The 21,055-nt window shown below is 40.6% G+C and overlaps 1 protein-coding gene across 1 annotated transcript in view; it reads left to right on the top strand.

Moving 5' to 3' along the window:
• Nucleotides 1-10,242, top strand: part of ZBTB11 (zinc finger and BTB domain containing 11) — a 32,369-nt gene extending 22,127 nt beyond the window's left edge. Inside the window, exons 6-11 of the mRNA XM_084875441.1 lie at nucleotides 834-1,079; nucleotides 2,654-2,798; nucleotides 3,844-3,961; nucleotides 6,256-6,414; nucleotides 6,820-6,995; nucleotides 7,898-10,242. Of these exons, the coding sequence (XP_084731567.1) occupies nucleotides 834-1,079; nucleotides 2,654-2,798; nucleotides 3,844-3,961; nucleotides 6,256-6,414; nucleotides 6,820-6,995; nucleotides 7,898-8,415 (1,362 nt within the window). The 3' untranslated portion in view covers nucleotides 8,416-10,242. The remainder of the gene's footprint in view (nucleotides 1-833; nucleotides 1,080-2,653; nucleotides 2,799-3,843; nucleotides 3,962-6,255; nucleotides 6,415-6,819; nucleotides 6,996-7,897) is intronic.
• The last annotated feature ends 10,813 nt before the right edge of the window (nucleotides 10,243-21,055 follow it).

The raw sequence follows: 21,055 nt of genomic DNA, 5'->3' as shown, positions 1-21,055 counted from the left end.
AATAAAAACATATTTAAAAAAAACAACAATGCTGCCCTTGCTGGTTTGGCCCAGTGGATAGAGTGTTGGCTTGTGGACTGAGAGGTCCTGGGTTCGATTCCAGCCAAGGGCACATACCTGGGTTGCGGGCTTGATCCCCAGTGGGAGATGTGTGGAGACAGCCGATCAATGATTTTCTCTCATAATTGATGTTTCTCTCTCTCTCTCTCTCTCTCTCTCTCTCTCTCTCTCTCTCTCTCTCTCCCCCCCTCCCTCCCTCCCTCCCTCCCTTTCTTCCCTCCCTCCCTCCCTCTTCCTCTTTGAAATCAATAAAGAAGTATATATATATATTTTTTTTTTAAATGCTGAAAAATAAGTTTTGTAAATGGTGAGCATATATAACTTTGATTTCATGAATCCCCAGCAATGACCATCACAGTTTTATTTTTCTACTTTTTCAAACCCCTATTTTTGCTCTGTTAACAACTGTTAATACTCCTATAATGATAGCATTCTTCAGTCTCTGTCTCTGTCCTACAGTTTCTTTAAGGCGGACCTAGCCTCAGTGAGGCTTTTTATTATCCAGATTACTCCTTCTTAAATATTTTACCTTCATTTCTGTGTAAGTTTGGTTTCTGTGGTTAGATTATAAATCTCTCCAGAGGAGAGGCTGGGCCTTATTACCCTTTTTGCTTTATAATCTGGTACTTGTAGCATATTGCCTTTTACATAGTCTGTGTGTTTATTGATTTATATAATTGTAACATAGAAATGGGAAGTTGACATATAAGTCAAGTTTCACTTAATATTTGTTATGAAATTACATTTAGAATTTTGTTTACTTTTTCTTTTAGCTGTGTAAGAAACAGTTTCAGTACAGTGCCTCCTTGAGAGCACACCTTATTCGACATACCAGAAAAGTTGCACCCTCTTCATCATCTTCCAATTTCACATCTAATGAGGGATCAGGAACGTCGTCTGAGAAGGGCAGGACCAAACGAGAATTTATATGTTCCATATGTGGAAGGACATTACCTAAATTATATTCTCTTCGAATACACATGTTAAAGCACACTGGTGTAAAGCCACATGCATGCCAGGTAAAGCCATAACATTTATTTTGTTATATAAAGAAGATTGAAATTTAAGTGGTATTGAGACCGGTTGATTCTGGAGTCACCCTTACTCTTAAAAAATGTCACAACGAATTCTATGACATTTTTAGTTTGTTGCCTGGGTAAAGGGTGATTCCTAATTGTGTTCTTTAATTTGCTGTTTAATTTATTATAATTTGAAATGAATCTATTTAGAATGTTCATGGAATTCATAAAGTTATAGGGGATGTATTGGGTGAGAATAATCATCCCAGTCATCCCTTAACCTTTAGCAGGACTAACCTGGACTCAAAAGGAACCTAGGGTTTAGACAAATCTCCTTAGCTAAATCCTCTGTGCTGTGTACCCACTAGTGCTTAGGAAGACTGAGGGTACAAATATAAAAATATGACTCCTAAGTAAATAATCCTATGATTAGCCAACATTAGGCTATTCTATTCTCTCTCTCTCTCTCTCTCTCTCTCTCTCTCTCTGTTTTGTCTTAGCTCTTTGTTACATGAGAATCCTAACTAATAAAGAGGGAATGTACTAATTGACTGTCATGCCCTCACAAAGATGGTGGCGTCCATAGCCAATCGGAGGGAATATGCTAATTGACTGCCACAGCCACAAGATGGCAGTGCCCAGTCCCCTTAGCCCCACCGGGGTGGCAGGCATGCATCACAGGCAGGTCCAGCCACTCCGCACACCTGCCTCTAGAGTCCCCCGGTTCCTTCACACCCCAGCCGCCCAGGGCTGGCGGAGGCACAGGTAACCGGGGCCGGCCAAGGCTTGTGCTGCTGTCAGAGGTGTGATGGGGTGTCACCTTCCCCTGATTGCAGTTTCACCTCCCGCCTTTGAGGGTTCCCAGACTGTGAGAGGGGGCAGGCCAGGCTAAGGGACCTCCCCTCCAGTGCATGAATTTTCATGCACTGGGCCTCTAGTAGAGCTTGAAATAGTTCCTATGTACCCTTCATCCAGATTCAGTAGGTATCAACGTAAGGTCAGCTGTCAAACTAAGTATTATTTGTCCTCTGGTCTTCTAGTATAGCACTACTCAAAATGTGTGGTCTATGGAAGATAACTACAGACATGAGAATAAGCTTTTTAAAACTGTTATTGACAGTGTTGAGACATTTTTATTGCATTTAACAAAAATCTCTTCCCCAGTGGATTTTAGTGGCCGGGGAGAGGGCTGGGGGGACTGGTTCTTCATCACAGAGTTTGAGAAGCACTGTTCTAGCTGGTGTAGCAGAAAATTAGTATATATATTTTTTTATTGAGCTCCATGTCTCTTTTAATACAAGTATATATACTATTTAATCTCTCAAAAACAGCATAAGGTTTTGCTTTGAGCTCTGCCAGTGATCACATGGGTATAAGAAAAATAGTAATATTTTGAAATCAGAAGATGATCAACTAGCAAATACCTTTGGCATTTGTTTCAACTTTCACTCTGTCGTTTTATTTATAATTTAAGTTTTTCATTTAAAATGGCATACAGGTTTCTCTATCTTCATTCTTCAGAAAGAGCTATCTGCTTTTCGGTTTTACTGTCTTAAATACCTGTGCTGTCTTAGGTCTGTGGGAAGACTTTCATCTACAAGCATGGTCTGAAATTACACCAGAGTCTCCATCAATCACAAAAGCAGTTCCAGTGCGATCTATGTGCTAAGTCATTTGTTACCAAACGGAGTCTTCAAGAACATATGAGTATTCACACAGGTAATGAGGAATTTATATATATTTCTATTGACATAATTCCGAGTGGGGCAAAAGTAGGTTTACAATTGTGAGCATGGAGAAGAGTTTATTCTTGTATTATTATTTATTAATGGCTATATTATTTTCCATTGGAACAACTGTAATCCTACTTTAAACCCACCCTGTTTATATTATATACTATTAATTTATTAATTATTCTGTGATTATCTCAGAAATTATACTGATGACTGTATGTGTGCAGTGTTTCATTAATGAGAATAAAGCTAAAAGATGTTCTTAAATCTAGTTTTAGAGCTATGTTATTTATGTAAAAATATTCATTGTTTTCGTCAGCATAGAAAAATGTATACTGAATTTTAAATCATGTATAATTTAATTACTTTTTAAATATATTTTTATTGATTTCAGAGAGGAAGGGAGAAAGAAAGATAGAGACATCAATGACGAGAGAGAATCATTGATCAGCTGCTTCCTGCACATCCCACATTGGGGATTGAGCCAGCAACCCGGCATGTACCCTAACTAGGAATTGAACCATGACTTCCTGGTTCATAGGTTGATGCTCAACCACTGAGCTACACCAGCCGGACAAATCATGTGTAATTTAGATGGAGGCACCTATAGAAATGGTCATGCTTTTAAAAAGTTACGTAGTAGGCAAATGTAACTGTCAACATGTTATGCGGCTTATAATTTCATTAGAATTTTAGTTTACACATGTTTATTTTCAAATGCTCAAAGCAGTTTTGTGGAAATGCCTGATGAAGGGTAGATATCGCCTCTAGAACTTGTATTCAGCTCTTACTACTACATTCCAGATAATTATGAAATGTATCACATTCTTTGTTTAGCAGTAGCCTTGCTAGCACTGTAGCTGAGAGGAAGTAGGGATTTTGATGTGGTTTGTTGTTATTCTTAGAGGGTGGCTGCCAAATGTTTTATCTTCCATGTCCCTTTGATAAAATAACCTCTGAAATAGGACGTATGACATTCTGTTGGAAGAGCACATGATTGTTGGATTTGTGACATGGTTTTATTTTTGTAGGAGAGTCCAAGTACCATTGCTCAGTCTGTGGAAAGTCTTTTCACAGGGGCTCTGGCCTCAGCAAGCACCTCAAGAAGCACCAGCCAAAGCCTGAGGTTCGGGGCTATCACTGTACTCAGTGAGTGTTCAATGTTCAATGGGTGAACCATTCGATAATGTCCTTATGTTCATGCTAAGTTTGTTTGAAAGTGTTTTCAAAAGAAAATATTTGAGGGGCTGTAATTGATAACCACCTGTATTGTATAGTTGAAATTTGCTAAGGGTAGAACTTACACACACACACACACACACACACACACACACACACACCTCCAAGAGGCTAGATGTGCTAATTAACTGGGTGGAGGTAATCCTTTCACAATGTAGTATACATATATCAATTCATCATCATGTACACTTTAAAATATCTTTAATTTTTTTTGTCAGTTAGACCTCAATAAAACTGGAGAAAAAATATTTCAAAATAACATTAAACTGTTACTTGTTTCTTCTTGATTCTAATCCCCATTTTTATCTAGATATTTATACTTACTATTTTTTAAACTTTTATTTAGAAATTAATCACATACCGTACAAATTCCCATTTAAAATGATTTAGGCTGCCCACCTGGCCCGACTGCACTCATGGGGTCAGTGCTGCCACAGCCCTGGAGCCGGAGGTCCGGGCGCCTTCCCCCAGTCAGGGCCCCCGGCATGGGCCAACGTCCCTCCTGCCCATCCCGAGGCCAAGCCGGACCATAGACACCTGGGTCCTAAATGGCCTCCTGGCACCTAGCATCAGGGTCGTCTCCTTCTTGCAGAGTGGCATGGCTTCTTCCTGCTGGGCTGCCTGTGGGTGGGGGTGTGGCCACAGGTGTGGGCACCGATCTGGCCATGGCGTGCTGTGGGCATCTACATGGGTCAGCTGGAGCTGGACATGGAACTGGTGCCTGATGAAGCTGGCAGCTCGAATGAGCAGCCGGACCACGGGGAATGGCCTGGTGCTGGACACCATTCCAAGGACCAGGACATTAAAACCTGGTGATTGAAAGAGTCTTCAAATACAGTACCTGGGTACCATGTGGTATGCGGCGAAGAATGATCCCGGGGCCAGCCAGAGTTTCTCTCTAGGCAGTTTCTCCAAAGTGCTGGGCCCTCTGCTAGTTTATCTTCCTTCAGACTCCTTTACTTTCTGCCTCTCTTGATTTCTCCAAAACCTCCTGAAATTATTTTTTTAATTGAGATAAAATTCATGTAACATAAAATTCATCACTTTAAAGTGTATAATTCAGTGGCTTTTAGTACATTCACACTGTTGTGCAAGCATTACCACTTTATTTTATTTCTTTATTGATTAAGGTATTACATATATGTCCTTATCCCCCATTGCCTCCCACCACCACTTTCTTTTAAAAAAAATGTTTTTATTGATTTTTTAGAGAGAGAGGAAGTGAGAAATAGAGAGACAGAAGCACTGATGATAGAGAAACATTATCATTGCCTCCTGCACACCGCTTACTAGGGATCAAGCCTGAAATCCGGGCATGTGCTCTGACCAGGAATTGAACTGTGATATCTTGGTTTATGGGTTGATGACCAACCATTGAGCCACACCAGCTGGGCAGCATTGCCACTTTCCAGTGACAGAATGCCCTCAGCACTCCGCCAGGCAGTTCACAGCTGTCTTGGTTTGCTCTTCCTGTTTGTGCAGAGTCAACCAGAGGTGAGAGCTTAGGGCCTTTTCAGGTCTTTCCTGAGTGTGCACAGCCCTGAAAAAGTGTGTGGACTTCTAGATTCCCAAGAATATGTGAGAGAATTTTGTGGTTTTTAAAAATATATTTTATTGATTTTTTTACAGAGAGGAAGGGATAGGGACAGAGAGTTAGAAACATTGATCAGCTGCCTCTTGCACATCCCCCATTTGGGATGTGCCTGAAACCAAGGTACATGCCCTTGACTGGAATTGAACCTGGGACCCTTCAGTCCGCAGGCCAATGCTCTACCCTCTGAGCCAAACTGGGTAGGGTATGTGAGAATTTTTCAAAGCCCTATTCCCCAAAGCATTTTCCCTTCGATTGACTTAGGCTGAGTCAGTTGCTCCATCCATATTGTTAAGGTGAGGCCTACTCCCAACACATGGAGAGAGAATGGGAGATGGTAAAGAAGGAGATCAGATGGGACTGAGGAGGAGACAAAAAGTATGTCCTCTGTTTGGGAGGTCTGCATGGTTCTTTCTAAAATGTTTCTAGGTAGGGCCAAAAGAACTTAACATCCTGCAGCCTTATTACAAGATTGGACTACTAGTGAACTTTTTTCTTAAATTGGGATCATCCTGTGGAGTTCTAGAAACCCAAGAATATTCTAAATTCTTGAAGCTTGTTTTAAAAGAATAATAAGATGATACAATTGGGCGGTTGAATTTTATTATTGCAGATGTGAAAAAAGTTTCTTTGAAGCTAGAGATCTTCGTCAGCACATGAACAAACATCTTGGCGTGAAGCCATTCCAGTGCCAATATTGTGATAAGTGCTATAGTTGGAAGAAAGATTGGTATTCCCATGTGAAGTCTCATTCTGTCACTGATCCTTATAGGTGAGTAAATCTGAGGAGGATCTTAACTTTATTCACACACACACACACGCCTATGTGGTCGTCATGCCCTCACACCCTGATGCTCTCACATGGGGACAATATGTCACCAGGAGCTGTGTGTGCAGTGGGTGCACACAGGTGGGCGGGGCTGAATGCATGCGAAGCCGCAGAGGCGGGTCCCGGCAGCTCTACCTCCACATGGCAAAGCCTGTGGTCCCCTGGCTCCAGCCTACCTCTTTGGGGAGATCAATCGCAGGGTTCCCACACTGGGAGAGGGCATAGGCAAGGCTGGGGAACGCCCCTCACCCCTGAGCGCACAAATTTTGTGCACCAGGCCTCTACTGTGTATATATTCACACACACATATACTTGAATTATGCTTTTAATTTTTTCTCTCCATTTTAGATGTAATATATGTGGCAAAGAATTTTATGAAAAAGCATTGTTCAGAAGGCATGTAAAGAAAGCTACCCATGGGAAAAAAGGAAGAGCAAAGCAAAACCTAGAACGGGTCTGTGAACGATGTGGGAGGAAATTCACTCAACTGAGAGAGTATAGGAGACACATGAACAATCATGAAGGTAACTGTGTAGCTGTATAATATAGATGAATATATAGAGAATAAAAGACAATCCAATACTGATACTCCCTTTATCAGCCCTCTTGTTTTTTACCTCACCTTCCATAGAAGTTTTTTTCAAGTGATAGAGGTGATTCTGAACCTGAGTATCTAACTTAGCTTAATATTCTTTTTTAAAAAAATATATTTTTATTGATTTTTTACAGAGAGGAAGGGAGAGAGAGAGAGAGCTAGAAACGTCGATGAGAGAGAAACATCGACCAGCTGCCTCTTGCACACCCCCTACCGGGGATGTGCCTGCAACCAAGGTACATGCCCTTGACCGGAATCGAACCCGGGACCTTTCAGTCTGCAGACCAACGCTCTACCTCTGAGCCAAACTGGTTTCGGCAGCTTAATATTCTTTATCAACATTTTCATGGGCTACTTGGAGCCTGTTTTCTTTTTTTTAAATATATTTTTTATTGATTTCAGAGAGGAAGGGAGAGGGAGAGAGAGAAACATCAATGGTGAGAAAAAGTCATTGATTGGCTCCCTCTTGCACCCACACCCAGGCATGTACCCTCCTGGCTCATAGGTTGACACTCAACCGCTGAGCCACGCCTCTGTTTCCTTATCCTAGGATTATAGGGATGCTGGGAAGGCTGAGTGAGACCGTGCACGGAAACTCAGAATTGCCTCAGTAACTTCTATCCATGTGCACATCTTAGAGAGATTATTTTACAGAACCTGGTTTATTCTAAAATAAACCATGAGGTCCTAAAATAAAAGATTGCCATAGTTAAGATAGAAAGGCTTATGCACTACTGTATTTTAATAAAAGCATTATTAGGCAAATTTAATATATTTTGGTACTTGCACACCTCACCACACACACACCTCTCTTCTTCTTTGTTTTAATAGGAGTTAAGCCATTTGAGTGCTTAACATGTGGAGTAGCGTGGGCTGATGCCCGATCTCTAAAACGCCACGTCAGAACTCATACTGGTGAACGGCCCTACGTTTGCCCTGTGTGCAGCGAAGCCTACATAGATGCTCGGACACTCCGCAAACATATGACTAAATTCCACAGGGATTATGTGCCTTGCAAGATTATGCTGGAGAAAGATACCCTTCAGTTTCATAACCAAGGGACTCAAGTGGAGCATGCTGTTAGCATCGTAACAGCAGACATTCATGAGGAGGAAAGCAATGATCCTCAGGAACTGGAGACGGTGGTAGTGACCGGAGAAAGCATGGAAGCTCTGGAAGCCGTTGCAGCCACTGAAGAGTACCCGTCTGTGTCTACTCTCTCTGACCAAAGTATTATGCAGGTGGTTAATTACGTGTTGGCACAACAGCAAGGACAGAAGTTGTCTGAAGTTGCAGAAGCTATTCAAACTGTTGAAGTAGAGGTGGCACATATTTCAGAAGCAGAATGAACATGTAATGGAAGTTTGTAAAAGGGACATCTCGTGTTACTGAACTCACAGAACGTTTGTTTACAATACTATGTGACTCTCCACTTAGACTTTGTGTGTGAAAATTCTGGGATGTTTGATGATGTTTTAACATTTCTGAATGGTTTGTCCAGCTAAAGTCCATTTACTGTAAAGAAATTGAAAATACTATTTGATGGCCGTGGTTTATCATGGTATACTTTTTATGAATTAATGTGTGTAAAGGACTGTTGTAAATGAAAAACTGTACAGTTTCATTTGCATTTTGGCATTATTATATTCTTTGAGTTTAAAAGGCTGCACCATTAGGCTTTTCTTCTCTTTTATTCTCAAAATATAGAAGTTTTGTGATTTCATTTGCCTTTTTATAGATTTAAAATTCTAATATAAAGCATTTTAGTCAGATGAATAGGTATATTACATTTTAAAAATGCTTCAAATCTGTGACTCTTGATTTACTATTTATTTTAAGCCCTTATAAGTCAGGGATTCTTTATTTTAAAGCACTTAATGAGTTACATATTGTAATCAAGTTTGCACAGTATACTTACCTATATGGAGCACCTTTAAATGAATAGCTGATTTTAAATATGCCATTAAAATGCATGAAATGCCTAGTAAAGCCTTACTATACTCTCTTCAAGGTAAGTAAATAGACCATAAGCAAAAAATACTGTTATTAAGCTCTGTTGATAAAATAATTTCTCCTGGATAACAATACATGGGGGGAGGGTGTGGAAAATTTTTAATTCTTTTGCTGAAAAATGAACAAGTTAAAACTAGGTTTGGTTTGTTTGCAGCTTTTGTATCATGTTCTCTGTTGTTTTCTCTCTTTTTTTTGCCCTCTTATTGTTTTTGTTTTTTTGTATCATGTTTAATTGTTCAATTTTATTGAAAAACTGCAATTTAGAAATAGGGTAACTAGATAGACATCTGTGGTAGTCCTGTGGATATCATATAATTAATTGTACAATAATTTCAGAATATTGAAAAGTCTTCAATTCTGTTCTCATTGTAGTATACTACTTAAAGAAAGTAATTATGGCCCACCAAATTTTTGAAAGTAAATTATTTTAAAAAGTTACCTGAGATTTAAATTATATTAATTTGTTTTTGATTCTTAAATTCCCACTTTAAGCTACCTTATTTTTTTGTTTTCTGATTTTCAAAATAACTATTTCTTTCCTCTGGGAAGCTACCACTTAAGCTATAATTGTTAAAATCAAACATTTAAGTATTAAAGCTAATATAAGGTATAAAATTAAGATATAAGTGAATCATATGTAAATCATTCCTAAAGCACAGGAAAATAATGTGCCTTGATGTACATATACTTAATTCCAGTTCACTTTAAAAATGGCTTCATAGATAAAGAATTAATGTGATGCCATGCATGCATTATACTTGCATATGTAATATTTGTATTCGCAAATTTCCCATTATTTCAATAGTTGTGTGGCTGACTTTCAGTTTTAAGTGAATTGACATACAATCTATAACTCTATAATGGCTGTTTGTTTATTGTATCTTTTGGTTAGTGAAAATGTATTTCAAAACTGACTAAAATTTGAAATTGTGTCTTTTTTTGTTTCGTTTCCACCATTGTTATTAGATTTAGTTAATTGTATATGGCCATTGATGTATGTCATAAACATGTAAATAAAAGATGTTGAAACCTGTTTAAAAGCATAAGCTTTGGGATTGAGCTGGTCACTATTTTCAATTTATAAATCAGTTGCTGTTATTCGATCTGTTACCAAGTTAACCCATTTTTTTAAAAAAAATTTGTGAAGCCTCCAATTTTATTTTACTATTTTTTAAATGTTAAATCATTTTTAATTTTCCACTTACAGTTGACATGAAATATTGTATTAGTTTCATTTGCACACCCCAGTGATTAGACATTAAGGTTAACCCATTTTTTAAAGGGAAGAGGAATAGAACACATTAGAAAAGAACCATTTGGCCCTAACCAGTTTGGCTCAGTGGATAGAGCGTCGGCCTGCGGACTGAAAAGTCCCAGGTTCGATTCCGGTCAAGGGCATGTTTCAGGCACATCCTCTTCAGGAGGGTGTGCAGGAGGCAGCTGATCAATGTTTCTCATCGATGTTTCTAACTATCCCTCTCCCTCTCTGTAAAAAAAAAATCAATAAAATATTTTTTAAAAATAAGAACCAGTCCTAGCCGATTTGACTCAATGGATGGATCATCGGCCTATGGACTGAAGGGTCCCTGGTTTGATTCTGGCCAAGGGCATGCGCCTTGGTTGCAGGCGCATCCCCAGTAGAGGGGGAGGCTGATGGATGTTTCTCATTGATGTTTCTGACTATCCTTCACCCTTCCTCTCTGTAAAAAATCAAGAAAATATTTTTAAAAATAGAAATAACCATTTGGGGAGCACATAATAATACTAAAACTTCTTTCTTTAAAAAAAAAATATTTTTTTTAATATATTTTATTGATTTTTTACTGAGAGGAAGGGAGAGAGAGAGAGCTAGAAACATCAATGAGAGAGCAACATCGACCAGCTGCCTCTTGCACACCCCACCAGGGATGTGCCCACAACCAATGTACATGCCCTTAACCGGAATCGAACCCAGGACCTTTCAGTCTGCAGACCGATGCTCTACAGCTGAGCCAAACTGGTTTCAGCAAACTTCTTACTCTTAAATATAATCTAATAACAAAATTTAGTGTAATTGGCAACTTTGGATAATTTAAATGTGTAGAATTGCATAAATTGTATGTAAAAACCAGTTTCCAAAAACACAGCTTTATATTATCACTAGTGGCTTGGTGCATGAAATTTGTGCACATTAAAAGGGAATTAGAGGAAATATTGCTATTTGCCCTTTCTCTATAATAGAAGTGTCAGAGATGAACGAAAATTAGTAAAATGTATATGAAAATCTTCCTCTTGTCAGTCTGGGGCGTGCTATGGGACCCAGAGTCAAGTCCCTGCCCATCTGCACGTACCTTGAAATTGCACAAAACCCAGCCCCAGCCAGCCCCACCCCCATTTGGTGAGATCCAGACCAGGTCGGCCCCATCCCTGTCAAGCCCTGCCGGGCCGGGGGCACAACCTCAGGTCCCCTGGTCCAGCACTGGGCAGGGGTGCAGCTTTAGGTACCCTGGCACTCCCTCAGGTTCCCCAGCCAGCACCGGGGCGGGGATGTGGCCTGAGGTCCCTGGCCCAGCACCAGGGCACTGGGTGCAGCCTGAGTTCCCCCGGCCAGGTGCTGGGTAGGGGGTCACAGCCTCAGGTCCCCTAGCCCAGGGCAAAAGGTGCGGCCTGAGGTCCCAGTCAAGCCGCATCAGGCGGGGGACACAGCCTGAGGTCCCCCGATTTGCACCAGGGTGAGGGGCACAGCCTGAGGTCCCCATTCAGCCCTGCATGGTGAGGGGCGCAGACTCCGGTCCCCGGCCTGGCACCGAGGAAGGGGGCGTGGCCTGAGTTCCCCAGTCAAGCAGTCAAGCTCCACCGGGCAGGGGACACGGCCTCAGATCTCCCATCAAATTCCACAGGCAGCCAAAACCAGTTTGGCTCAGTGGATAGAGCTTCGGCTTACAGACTGAGAGGTCCCAGGTTCAATTCTGGTCAAGGGCATGTACCTTGGTTGCGGGCACATTCCCAGTGTGTGTGTGTGTGTGGGGGGGGGGGGGTGCAGGAGGCAGCTGATGGACATTTCTATCTCATTGATGTTTCTAACTATCCCTCTCTCTTCCTCTCTGTAAAAAGTCAATAAAATATATTGGGGCGGGGGGGTGGGGGGGGTGGGGGGAATCCCGCAGGCAGGGGTGCAGCCTGAGGTCCCCCATCAAGCCCTGGCGGGGAGTGCAGCCTCGGGTCCCTGCTGATTGCTTGTTAAGGCTCGTTACAGGAACTTGGCCTCTTCTGTGGGTGCAGCCATCTTGTTACAGTTTGATGGTCAATTTGCATTTCCCTCTTTATTAGATAGGATGGGGGAAACTTCTATATTTATAAGGATTTCTGTTTAGAAATGCATTATTTTGTTGTCAAACAGTGTGGATATCCCCTGGTTAAATTTCCTTTTTACTGCCCTAGCTGGTGGATAGAGCGTTGGCCTGTGGACTGAAGGGTCCCAGGTTTGATTCTGGTTAAGGGCACATGCCTGGGTCATGTGCTCAATCCCCAGTAGGAGGCAGCCAATCAATGATTCTTTCTCATCATTGATGTTTCTATCCCTTCCTCTCTGAAATCAATAAAAATACATTTTTGAAAAATCCGTTACTATTGCTGCTACTAAGCAGTTTGTATCATTGTTGTCACTGATGTATATGTATTGCCAATGGAAATGAATTAACTGCGTTAGCCAGTTTGGTTCAGTGTGTAGAGAATCAGCCTGTGGACCAAAGGGTCCCAGGTTTGATTCTGGTCAAGAGTCAACCAGTCAATGTGTCTCTCTCACATTGATGTTTCTCTCTGTCTTTCCCTCTCTCTTCCACTATCACTAGAAATCAATGGGAAAAATATCCCAGGTGAGGATTAACCAAAACAAACAAAAAATTCTAAATGGTGATATATTTAAGATTTTTCTATGATTGAAAATAAGACCCATCAACAACCTTGCAAAATTCCCTTATTAATTTCAATAGTTTGGATTGTATACATACCTAATTATGTCATCTACAAATAAAGAAATTGTATTTCTCCTATTTCAATTCTAGCTTGCCTTATTGCTCTGTATTGGATGTCTAGTATAATATTAAAAAGATGGTCACTAAAAATAGTGGCCTCCTTGTCTTTTTTCCAATCACAGAGTGAAAATCAGCTACACATGGTGGCGTAGGTAACTTCAGGGTGAGAGGCTTATTGCCAAAAAATAAATCATGTGAATAAGAGGTTTGAACTTACGGTTTACCACCACCCCCAGCCGCCAGCGGGGAGAGAGAGGCTGGAGATTGAGTTCCATCAGAGTGATCACTAATGCGTTAGCGATTAGCCCAATCATCATGCTCAGGAAAGGAAACCTCAACAAAAGCTGAGGCTCAGGGTTCCCTGTGTGGCGAACCAGTGGGTGGCTCACCCTGGAGCAGAAGCTTCTGCTCTGAGATAAGGCCTGGGTAAGTGTGGTTGAGAGGGGACTCCCTTCTGACCTCCAAAGTCCCCCCCCCCCTCCAACCCCCTCCCCCCCAGACCAACAGAGGTTCTAATCTGGGCAAAGCGAGCGGAGAAGACCGAGGCTTTGACCACGCTGTGTCTGTTCATGCGGAGGTGGTTCCAAGCTGAGAGGACCTCAGGCTGCTGCCATCCCTTCCACCAAATGTCCAGTTTGCAGAGTAGGGTGCCACTCAGAAACTTGAGAAGGTCCCCACTTCCAGATTCAGAACCCTGGCTCAGAGACTTTGCCGGGAGAGAGGAGCAGACGGTGAAACAGAGAGCTAATCTCTTCCCAAAGACTGACTTTATTTGCAATGGAGTCTGAGGATATGGAAGCCCCAGGGGCTCTCTCAAGCTCAGTGGAGGCTAAGGTGAGAGGCGATTGGGAGGAGATTCAAGATACATGATAAGCTGTAGGCCTGCTAGTGTGTAGGACAGAACTAGGAAATGAGACAGATGGGAGGAGCCCTCCTGGAATCAGAGCAAATCTTGATCTCAGAAATTATTTAAAAATATTTCTTTATTGATTTCAGAGAAGAAGAGAGAGAAGCATCAATGATGAGGGAGAACCATTGTCTTGCATGGTTCAACCACTGAGCCATGCCAGCTGGACATTTTTTCAAAGGAACCACAATGTGCATATTGACTTTTTTGTAATTTACTGTCCTAATAATATAATCCTAGGGTATTATTCAAAATAATTTAGCAGCCCTAGCCGGCTTGGCTCAGTGGATAGAGTATCAGCCTGTGGACTGAAGAGTCCCAGGTTCGATTCCAGCCAAGAGCACATGCCTGGATTGCGGGCTTGATCCCCAGTAGCGGGTGTGCAGGAGGCAGCTGATCAATGATTCCCTCTCACCATTGGTGTTTCTCTCTCCCCTCCCTTCTTCTCTGAAATCAATAGTTTAAAAATAGTAATTTAGCAACTAGCCAGCAATTAGTGGTGTTTAGCAGCTGGATATGATCATGGAAAGAGAGGAAGAAAGCACTATTAAAATCAGTGTCATTCCAGGGTAACTATAACCATACTTATCACCCTGCCAGAAACAGTGGAAGGGGAAATAAACTTCACTAAAATAATCCAGCTTGTCCTCGAACAAGCAACGAAGAATAACCTGGCCGTGGGAGGGGCAGGGGCAGGGGACCAGTACCCATTGCTGCCATGATTGATATACTATCTAAAACGTCCAACTGCAGCCCACCCAGTGTGGCGCTCAATGGCTGAGCTTCAAACAATGAACCCGAGGGTCACAGTTCAATTCTGGTCAGGGTACATGCTCAAGTTTATCGACTCCCATACCAATGATACCATTACATAATTAGATTACATGATGACTCCATTCTTTCAAGAATCTTAGTTCCCCTTGAAAACTAGCGCTATGGACTTTCAATCACTATCTCCTACTTACCTACATTCTGGCTGGAGGTTTTTAAACTTTAAAGGGTACCTACCCTGTATATGTCCATTTTGGGGGGTGGGATGGGTAGCTCTTCAGGATCCACCATTCTTCCAAGTACCTAGGATCCAAATCCCTAGTCGTCCAGGATGCTTCTGCCTCTCCCATCATTGGTTCAGCCACTGAATTCCTGTTACTTCTATCCCATTCCTGCTAATTAGTTAACGTAAACTCATGCATGCAGCATACTACCAACATCTTGGTTTTTTTGCTCTCATACTTGCCCTATTTCCCTGTCTTACACATAACTTCCAGATTATTTGAAACTGCCCTTCCTCTGCAAACTCCCTGGTTTTCTAATGGCTCTGTATAAAGCAAACAAGCCATCGTAGGAATGAAAGTAAGTTTGTGTGACGGAGGTGACTGTTATAATTTTTATCCATTTCAGCATGGCGACACTACCCAGCACCCTTTACTTTAGGAGTTAGCACAGGGCCCGGGTCTGGGAGTGCTTGGTCACAGCACTGTCCCAATACAGCAAGGTTGAAGATTCAATTCCTGGTCAGTGCACATACAAGAATCAACCAATGAATGCATAAATGAGTGGAACAAATTGATGTTCCTCTCCCTTCCTCTCTAAAATCTATATAATAAAAGCCCAGTGACCGGTACAGTGTAACGACCAGTTGCTATGATGCACACTGACCACCAGGGGGAAGCTCTGCCAGAAGCCAGGCTCACGGCTGGCAAGCATGGTGGCCATGGCGGCGCCTCTCCCGCCTCTCCAGCAGCGCTGAGTGGCAAGCCAAGCGGTAAGAAGCGGGCAGGTGGGCCATTAGGAGCAAGGGGTCCCAGAATGCGAGAGCGATCCCAAATTGCGAGAGCGCAGGCCAGGCTGAGGGCCCTCCTTTTGCCCCCGCAAGAATTTTGTGCATTGGGTTTCTATTCAGTAATAAAAATATTAAAAGTTGGCACAGTATAGCAGCTGCTTGTTACTCCTACCAGAGAAAGACCTGTGGTAAGAGTCATATTTAGGATTCCTGACTTTCTTCCCTGGAGCATGACAGACAATGCTGCTATAGAATTCAAATAGAAGAAACACTTGTTTAGCATCAGCAGGGAAGGCAATGTTTGTTTTCCTTTGGAACATAATTACACTTAAATCCTGTTCGGGGATTTTTAAAAGAAATATATTTTATTGATTTTTTACAGAGGAAGAGAGAGGGATAGAAAGTTAGAAACATCAATGAGAGAGAATCATCAGCTGCCTCTTGCACACCCCCTACTGGGGATGTGCCCGAAACCTGGGTACATGCCCTTGACCAGAATCGAACCCGGGACCTTTCAGTCCACAGTCCGACGCTCTATCCATTGAGTCAAACCGGTTTCGGCCTGTTTGGGGAAATTTGCTGGTATGTATATGTTAATACTTGGGGACAGGTTTACATACAATTACAATTCTATTTATGGTGGAGAGGTACTTATGAATCTGAGTGAAACCACTACTCACACCTTGACTTTTTAAAAAGCTTTTAAGCAGTTTTAGGTTCATAGCAAAACTGAGTGGAACAAAGTTCCCATATGCCCCATGTCCCCACAATACACATTTTCATTCTCAATTGCATCAATTAATTTGCTTTAATCATTTGCAAATATTTTAACATTCTCATTCTTTCAATGTTACTCCTTGCATTACTTGTGCTCACCTCTTTTCCTGATAGGGTATATTGATATATTCTATATACAGGGTGAGGCAAAAGTAGGTTGAGTACACAAGCTTATTCTTATATTATTTTCCATATGAACAACTGTAAACTTTTGGTCCACCCTGTATATTATAAACTTTTCAGTTATGGTTACATGGATAAATTCATTTCTAATGATTCTTATTCGTGTTATATCAACTATGATTTATAGAATTCTAAAAGTAGGAATAAAATAATTCCAGATATATGATAGCATGAGGTCAAGACAATGCTAGATTCTGAGTAAAATTCATTTGGGGGGTGTGAGTATGACATGTCAGTGATACAGATACACACGAATTCAGGTAACTTCTTGCAGCAGTCATAGTGGTCATCCTTGATATTTACATGGTATATAAGTTTTTACTTTTCCTAAATATTAAACAATGAATTCAATGGATATTGTAGATAAAATGCTCCCAGAGGGCCTGTTCTTAGAAAAACACACACAAAATCTTAGTATTCCGGCACATTTGTATTATATTAACAAAGTACAGAGGTGTAAATATGCACAGAAAGTGGGTATCTATTGTGATGGAATTTTCTCAAGGCAGTTTAAGAACACTCTCCCTGTCTGAAGCCCGAGCACAAGAGCTAACCTGATTCACATTACGGATACCTCTACTCCTCACCCACCTCTCCAATTATCGAAGTAATGTAGGGTCAGTGTAGGAAATTCGGATAAAATGAGAAGTAAAACTAAAAACAATTATTGCTGACAGTGGATTTCTGTGGGGGTGGAGCGCTACATGAGAGATTTTTTATGAAATCTGGTCATGGGGTTTAAAAATGCCTTAACTGTGGTGATGGGCCGCTCGGTCTGCTCTTCGTTGCAGCATCTGCACGTTTCAAAGATCTGAAATTCGGCCTCTGGTCCCCTTCTCTAAGGTGTTGTCTTTACCCCTGTTCACTTATTTCATTGGCCCTAAGGGTAGATGTTCTTCCTGCAGTTGCTACTTCTGCTATACATGGGAGTTTCATGTTAACAATTCTTTTTATTAAAGGTTTCCCTCATTGATACAATGTTGAAAAGGCCTTGGACAAAGTTCAACACCCATTCCTGACAAAACCACTTAGAAAGTAGGAATTGGTGGATATTTTTAACATAAAACACTTACCTCAGTCCTAAAGTAGCATCTTAATGGCAAAACACTGGAGACATTTCCACTGAGAACAAGGAGGAAAGGATGTCTAATTTCTACTACTATGCAATATTGTACTAGAGGTATTAAGCAATGCAATTAGGCAAGAAAAATGAAGCAAAAGCACAGAAACAGGTAAGGAAGTAAAACCATCTTTAGTTGAAGGTGAATTAATGGTACATCCCGGAAAGTCTTAAAGAATCAATGAGCCTAGCTGGTTTGGATCAGTGAATAGAGCCTTGGCCTATAGCTGAAGGGCGCCAGGCGCGATTCTGGTCAAGGGCACTGCCCCGGTTGCAGGCTCAATCATCAGTGGGGAGTGTAGGAGGCAGCCCATCAATGATTTTCTCATCACTGATATTTCTATCTCTCTCTTCCTCTCCCTCTCTGAGATCAATAAAAATATATTTAAAAATAATCAATGATAAAATTCAAACAATAAGGGAACCAAGATAGGAAAGTATAGAATTAACACACAGAACGTAATTGCCTTCATATCTTAATATAACCAGCACACAAGATAGAGAAAAATCCTATTTTTTAAAAAAAAAAATATATTTTATTGATTTTTTACAGAGAGGAAGGGAGAGATATAGAGAGCTAGAAACGTCGATGAGAGAGAAACATCGACCAGCTGCCTCTTGCACACTCCCTGCTGGGGATGTGCCCGCAACTCGGGTACATGCCCTTGCCCGGAATCAAACCTGGGACCTTTCAGTCCGCAGACCGACGCTCTACCATTGAGCCAAACCGGTTTCGGCGAAAAATCCTATTTTTAACAGCAACAAAAAATATTGCATACTTTAGGGATAAATTTAAGAGATATGCAAAAGCTATGTAAGAAAAAATTTAAAAACACTCCTGAAAAAGGCTAACGCAGACTGCTCTCGATTAGGCTTAATATTAGAAAGATGTCACTTAGCTAAAATTAGATCCCAATCTCACAAATGCAGAAGAATATATTCCAAACGGATCAGAAATGTATTTAAAATTAAAAATGAAATACAGGACTAGAAAAAAAACAAAACAAGTGAATTTATCTTTAACTTTAGTATAGAGAAAGGCTTTCTAAGTATTCACATATAATCGAGAGGCAATGAGATTAACAAAGTTTACTATGTAAAAAAATGGAAGCTATCACATTACAAAAACATACTATAATTAAAGCCAAAAGATATTAGGAGACACTACTTATAAACATATAACAATAGTTAATATATAAAGAATTCTTAAAAATTGAGAACCAAAAATCCAATAGTAAAATGAAAATAACATGAATAGACTGATCATAAGGATATTCAAATGGCCATTAAATGAAGATATTCAACCTCATTCATAGCTAAAAAAGCAAATTAAAAACTATTCTGAAATATCATTTTAAACCTATCAGATTTGACAAAAAGAGCATGACATTCTGATGGCAAGGCTGCGGGCAGAGGCACTCTCATGCATTCCTACTGGGAAAACAAACCGGCATTACCCCCTTGGAGAATGTGGCAATGTCTAACACAAGTGTATATCCACTTATATGTTGACCCAGCAGCACTACTTCTGAGAATTTTCCTGAAGATACATCCCAACAATATAAAAACATATGTGCACAAGGTTATTCAATTGCAGCACTGTAATGGCAAAATAGTGGAAATTGCCTAAATGCCCGCACATAGACAAGTATTTGAATAAACTCAAATATTTACAAGATGGAGTATTATATAGCTGTTAAAATTTTCTTTTAAAGATCTCTGAATTGGCAATTTCTATGGTATACTGTAAAGCACAAACAAGAGTAACTATAATATGCTACATTTCATGTAAGAAAAAACATCTATTTATTTATTTAAAAATAATATATTTTATTGATTTTTTACAGAGAGGAAGAGAGAGGGATAGAGAGTTAGAAACATTGATGAGAGAGAATCATCGATCAGCTGCCTCTTGCACTACCCCCACCGGTACATGCCCTTGACCGGAATCGAACCCAGGACCTTTCAGTCTGCAGGCCGACGCTCTATCCACTGAGCCAAACCGGTCTCGGCCTATTCATTTATTTTTTTAAAATAGGATAAATGGATACATAGACACATTAGCTATAGATAACAGGATAAAAACGACAGAAGAGAATAAAAAGATACTTCTTTTAGAACTATGCTAATGTTTTATATGTAAAAAAAGTTAAGGAATGGGAGGTTTTATGAAATATAAATTAACTACATTATAAATGAGAAACAACCATACTGAAAGGGGGAACAGAGAAAAGAACCAGCATAACTTTGTAAAACAATATTTTAAAAAACTTTCATTTTCAAAAAGGGAGAAACAGCAATGATGAGAATCATTGACTGGTTGCCTCATGTACACTGGGAGTCAAGGCTGAACCCAGGCATGTGCCCTTGACCAGATGGAACCCGGGACCCTTCAGTCCACAGGGCAGTGGTCTATCCACTGAGCCAAACCAACTAGGCTGTAAAACAGTATTTTGATTATGGAATGAGACTAAAACAAAGAGCGTAGGCCTGCGGACTAAAGGTTCGATTCTGGCCAAGGGCACATGCCTGTGTTGTGGGCTTGATCCCCAATAGGGGACATGCAGGAGGCAGCTGATCAATGATTCTCTCTCACCACTGATGTTTCTATCTCTCCCTCTCCCTTCCTCTCTAAAATCAATAAAGATATATATTTAAAAAAAGAGGTTAACACTTGGAGAATATATGAAAATACCTTATAATTTTCATATATTAACTCTGATCTTTTTCAAAATGAATTAAAAAAAATTTAAAGTACTTTCACTTGCCCAGAAAAATAACTAACAATCTCTCTCCAGTGTGCCAAGCTAATTTTGATCATTAAAAGCAGAAGAAATGATACGAAACAGAAAGTCATAGCTTCCATTTGTAATTAGTCAAACTACATATGAATCTTAATTCTAGGTTAAGTTCAATCATTCGGTTAAGATCTGAACTATTGGGCAACAGCATTAAGAAAATATATCGAACCTGACCAGTGTGGCTTAGTGGTTGAGTATTGACCTATTTGCACAAGCAAGCTGCTGGTTTCAAGGCTCAACCCCCAGTGAGGGTGCGTGCAGGAGGCGGCAGATGAATGTTTCTCTCTCAGAGATGTTTCTATCTTCTCTCCTTTCCTCTCCCACTAAAAATCAAAGAAAATATATAGAGCTAATGGATGGTAGACACTAGTAAGAGAATACCTTCTAGCACT

The sequence above is a fragment of the Pipistrellus hanaki genome (genome assembly GCF_964339955.1).
Source record: "Pipistrellus hanaki genome assembly, chromosome: 2".
NCBI classification, from domain to species: domain Eukaryota; kingdom Metazoa; phylum Chordata; class Mammalia; order Chiroptera; family Vespertilionidae; genus Pipistrellus; species Pipistrellus hanaki.
The sequence above is the reverse complement of the archived record's forward strand: the minus strand, read 5'-3'. Positions and strand labels throughout refer to the sequence as shown.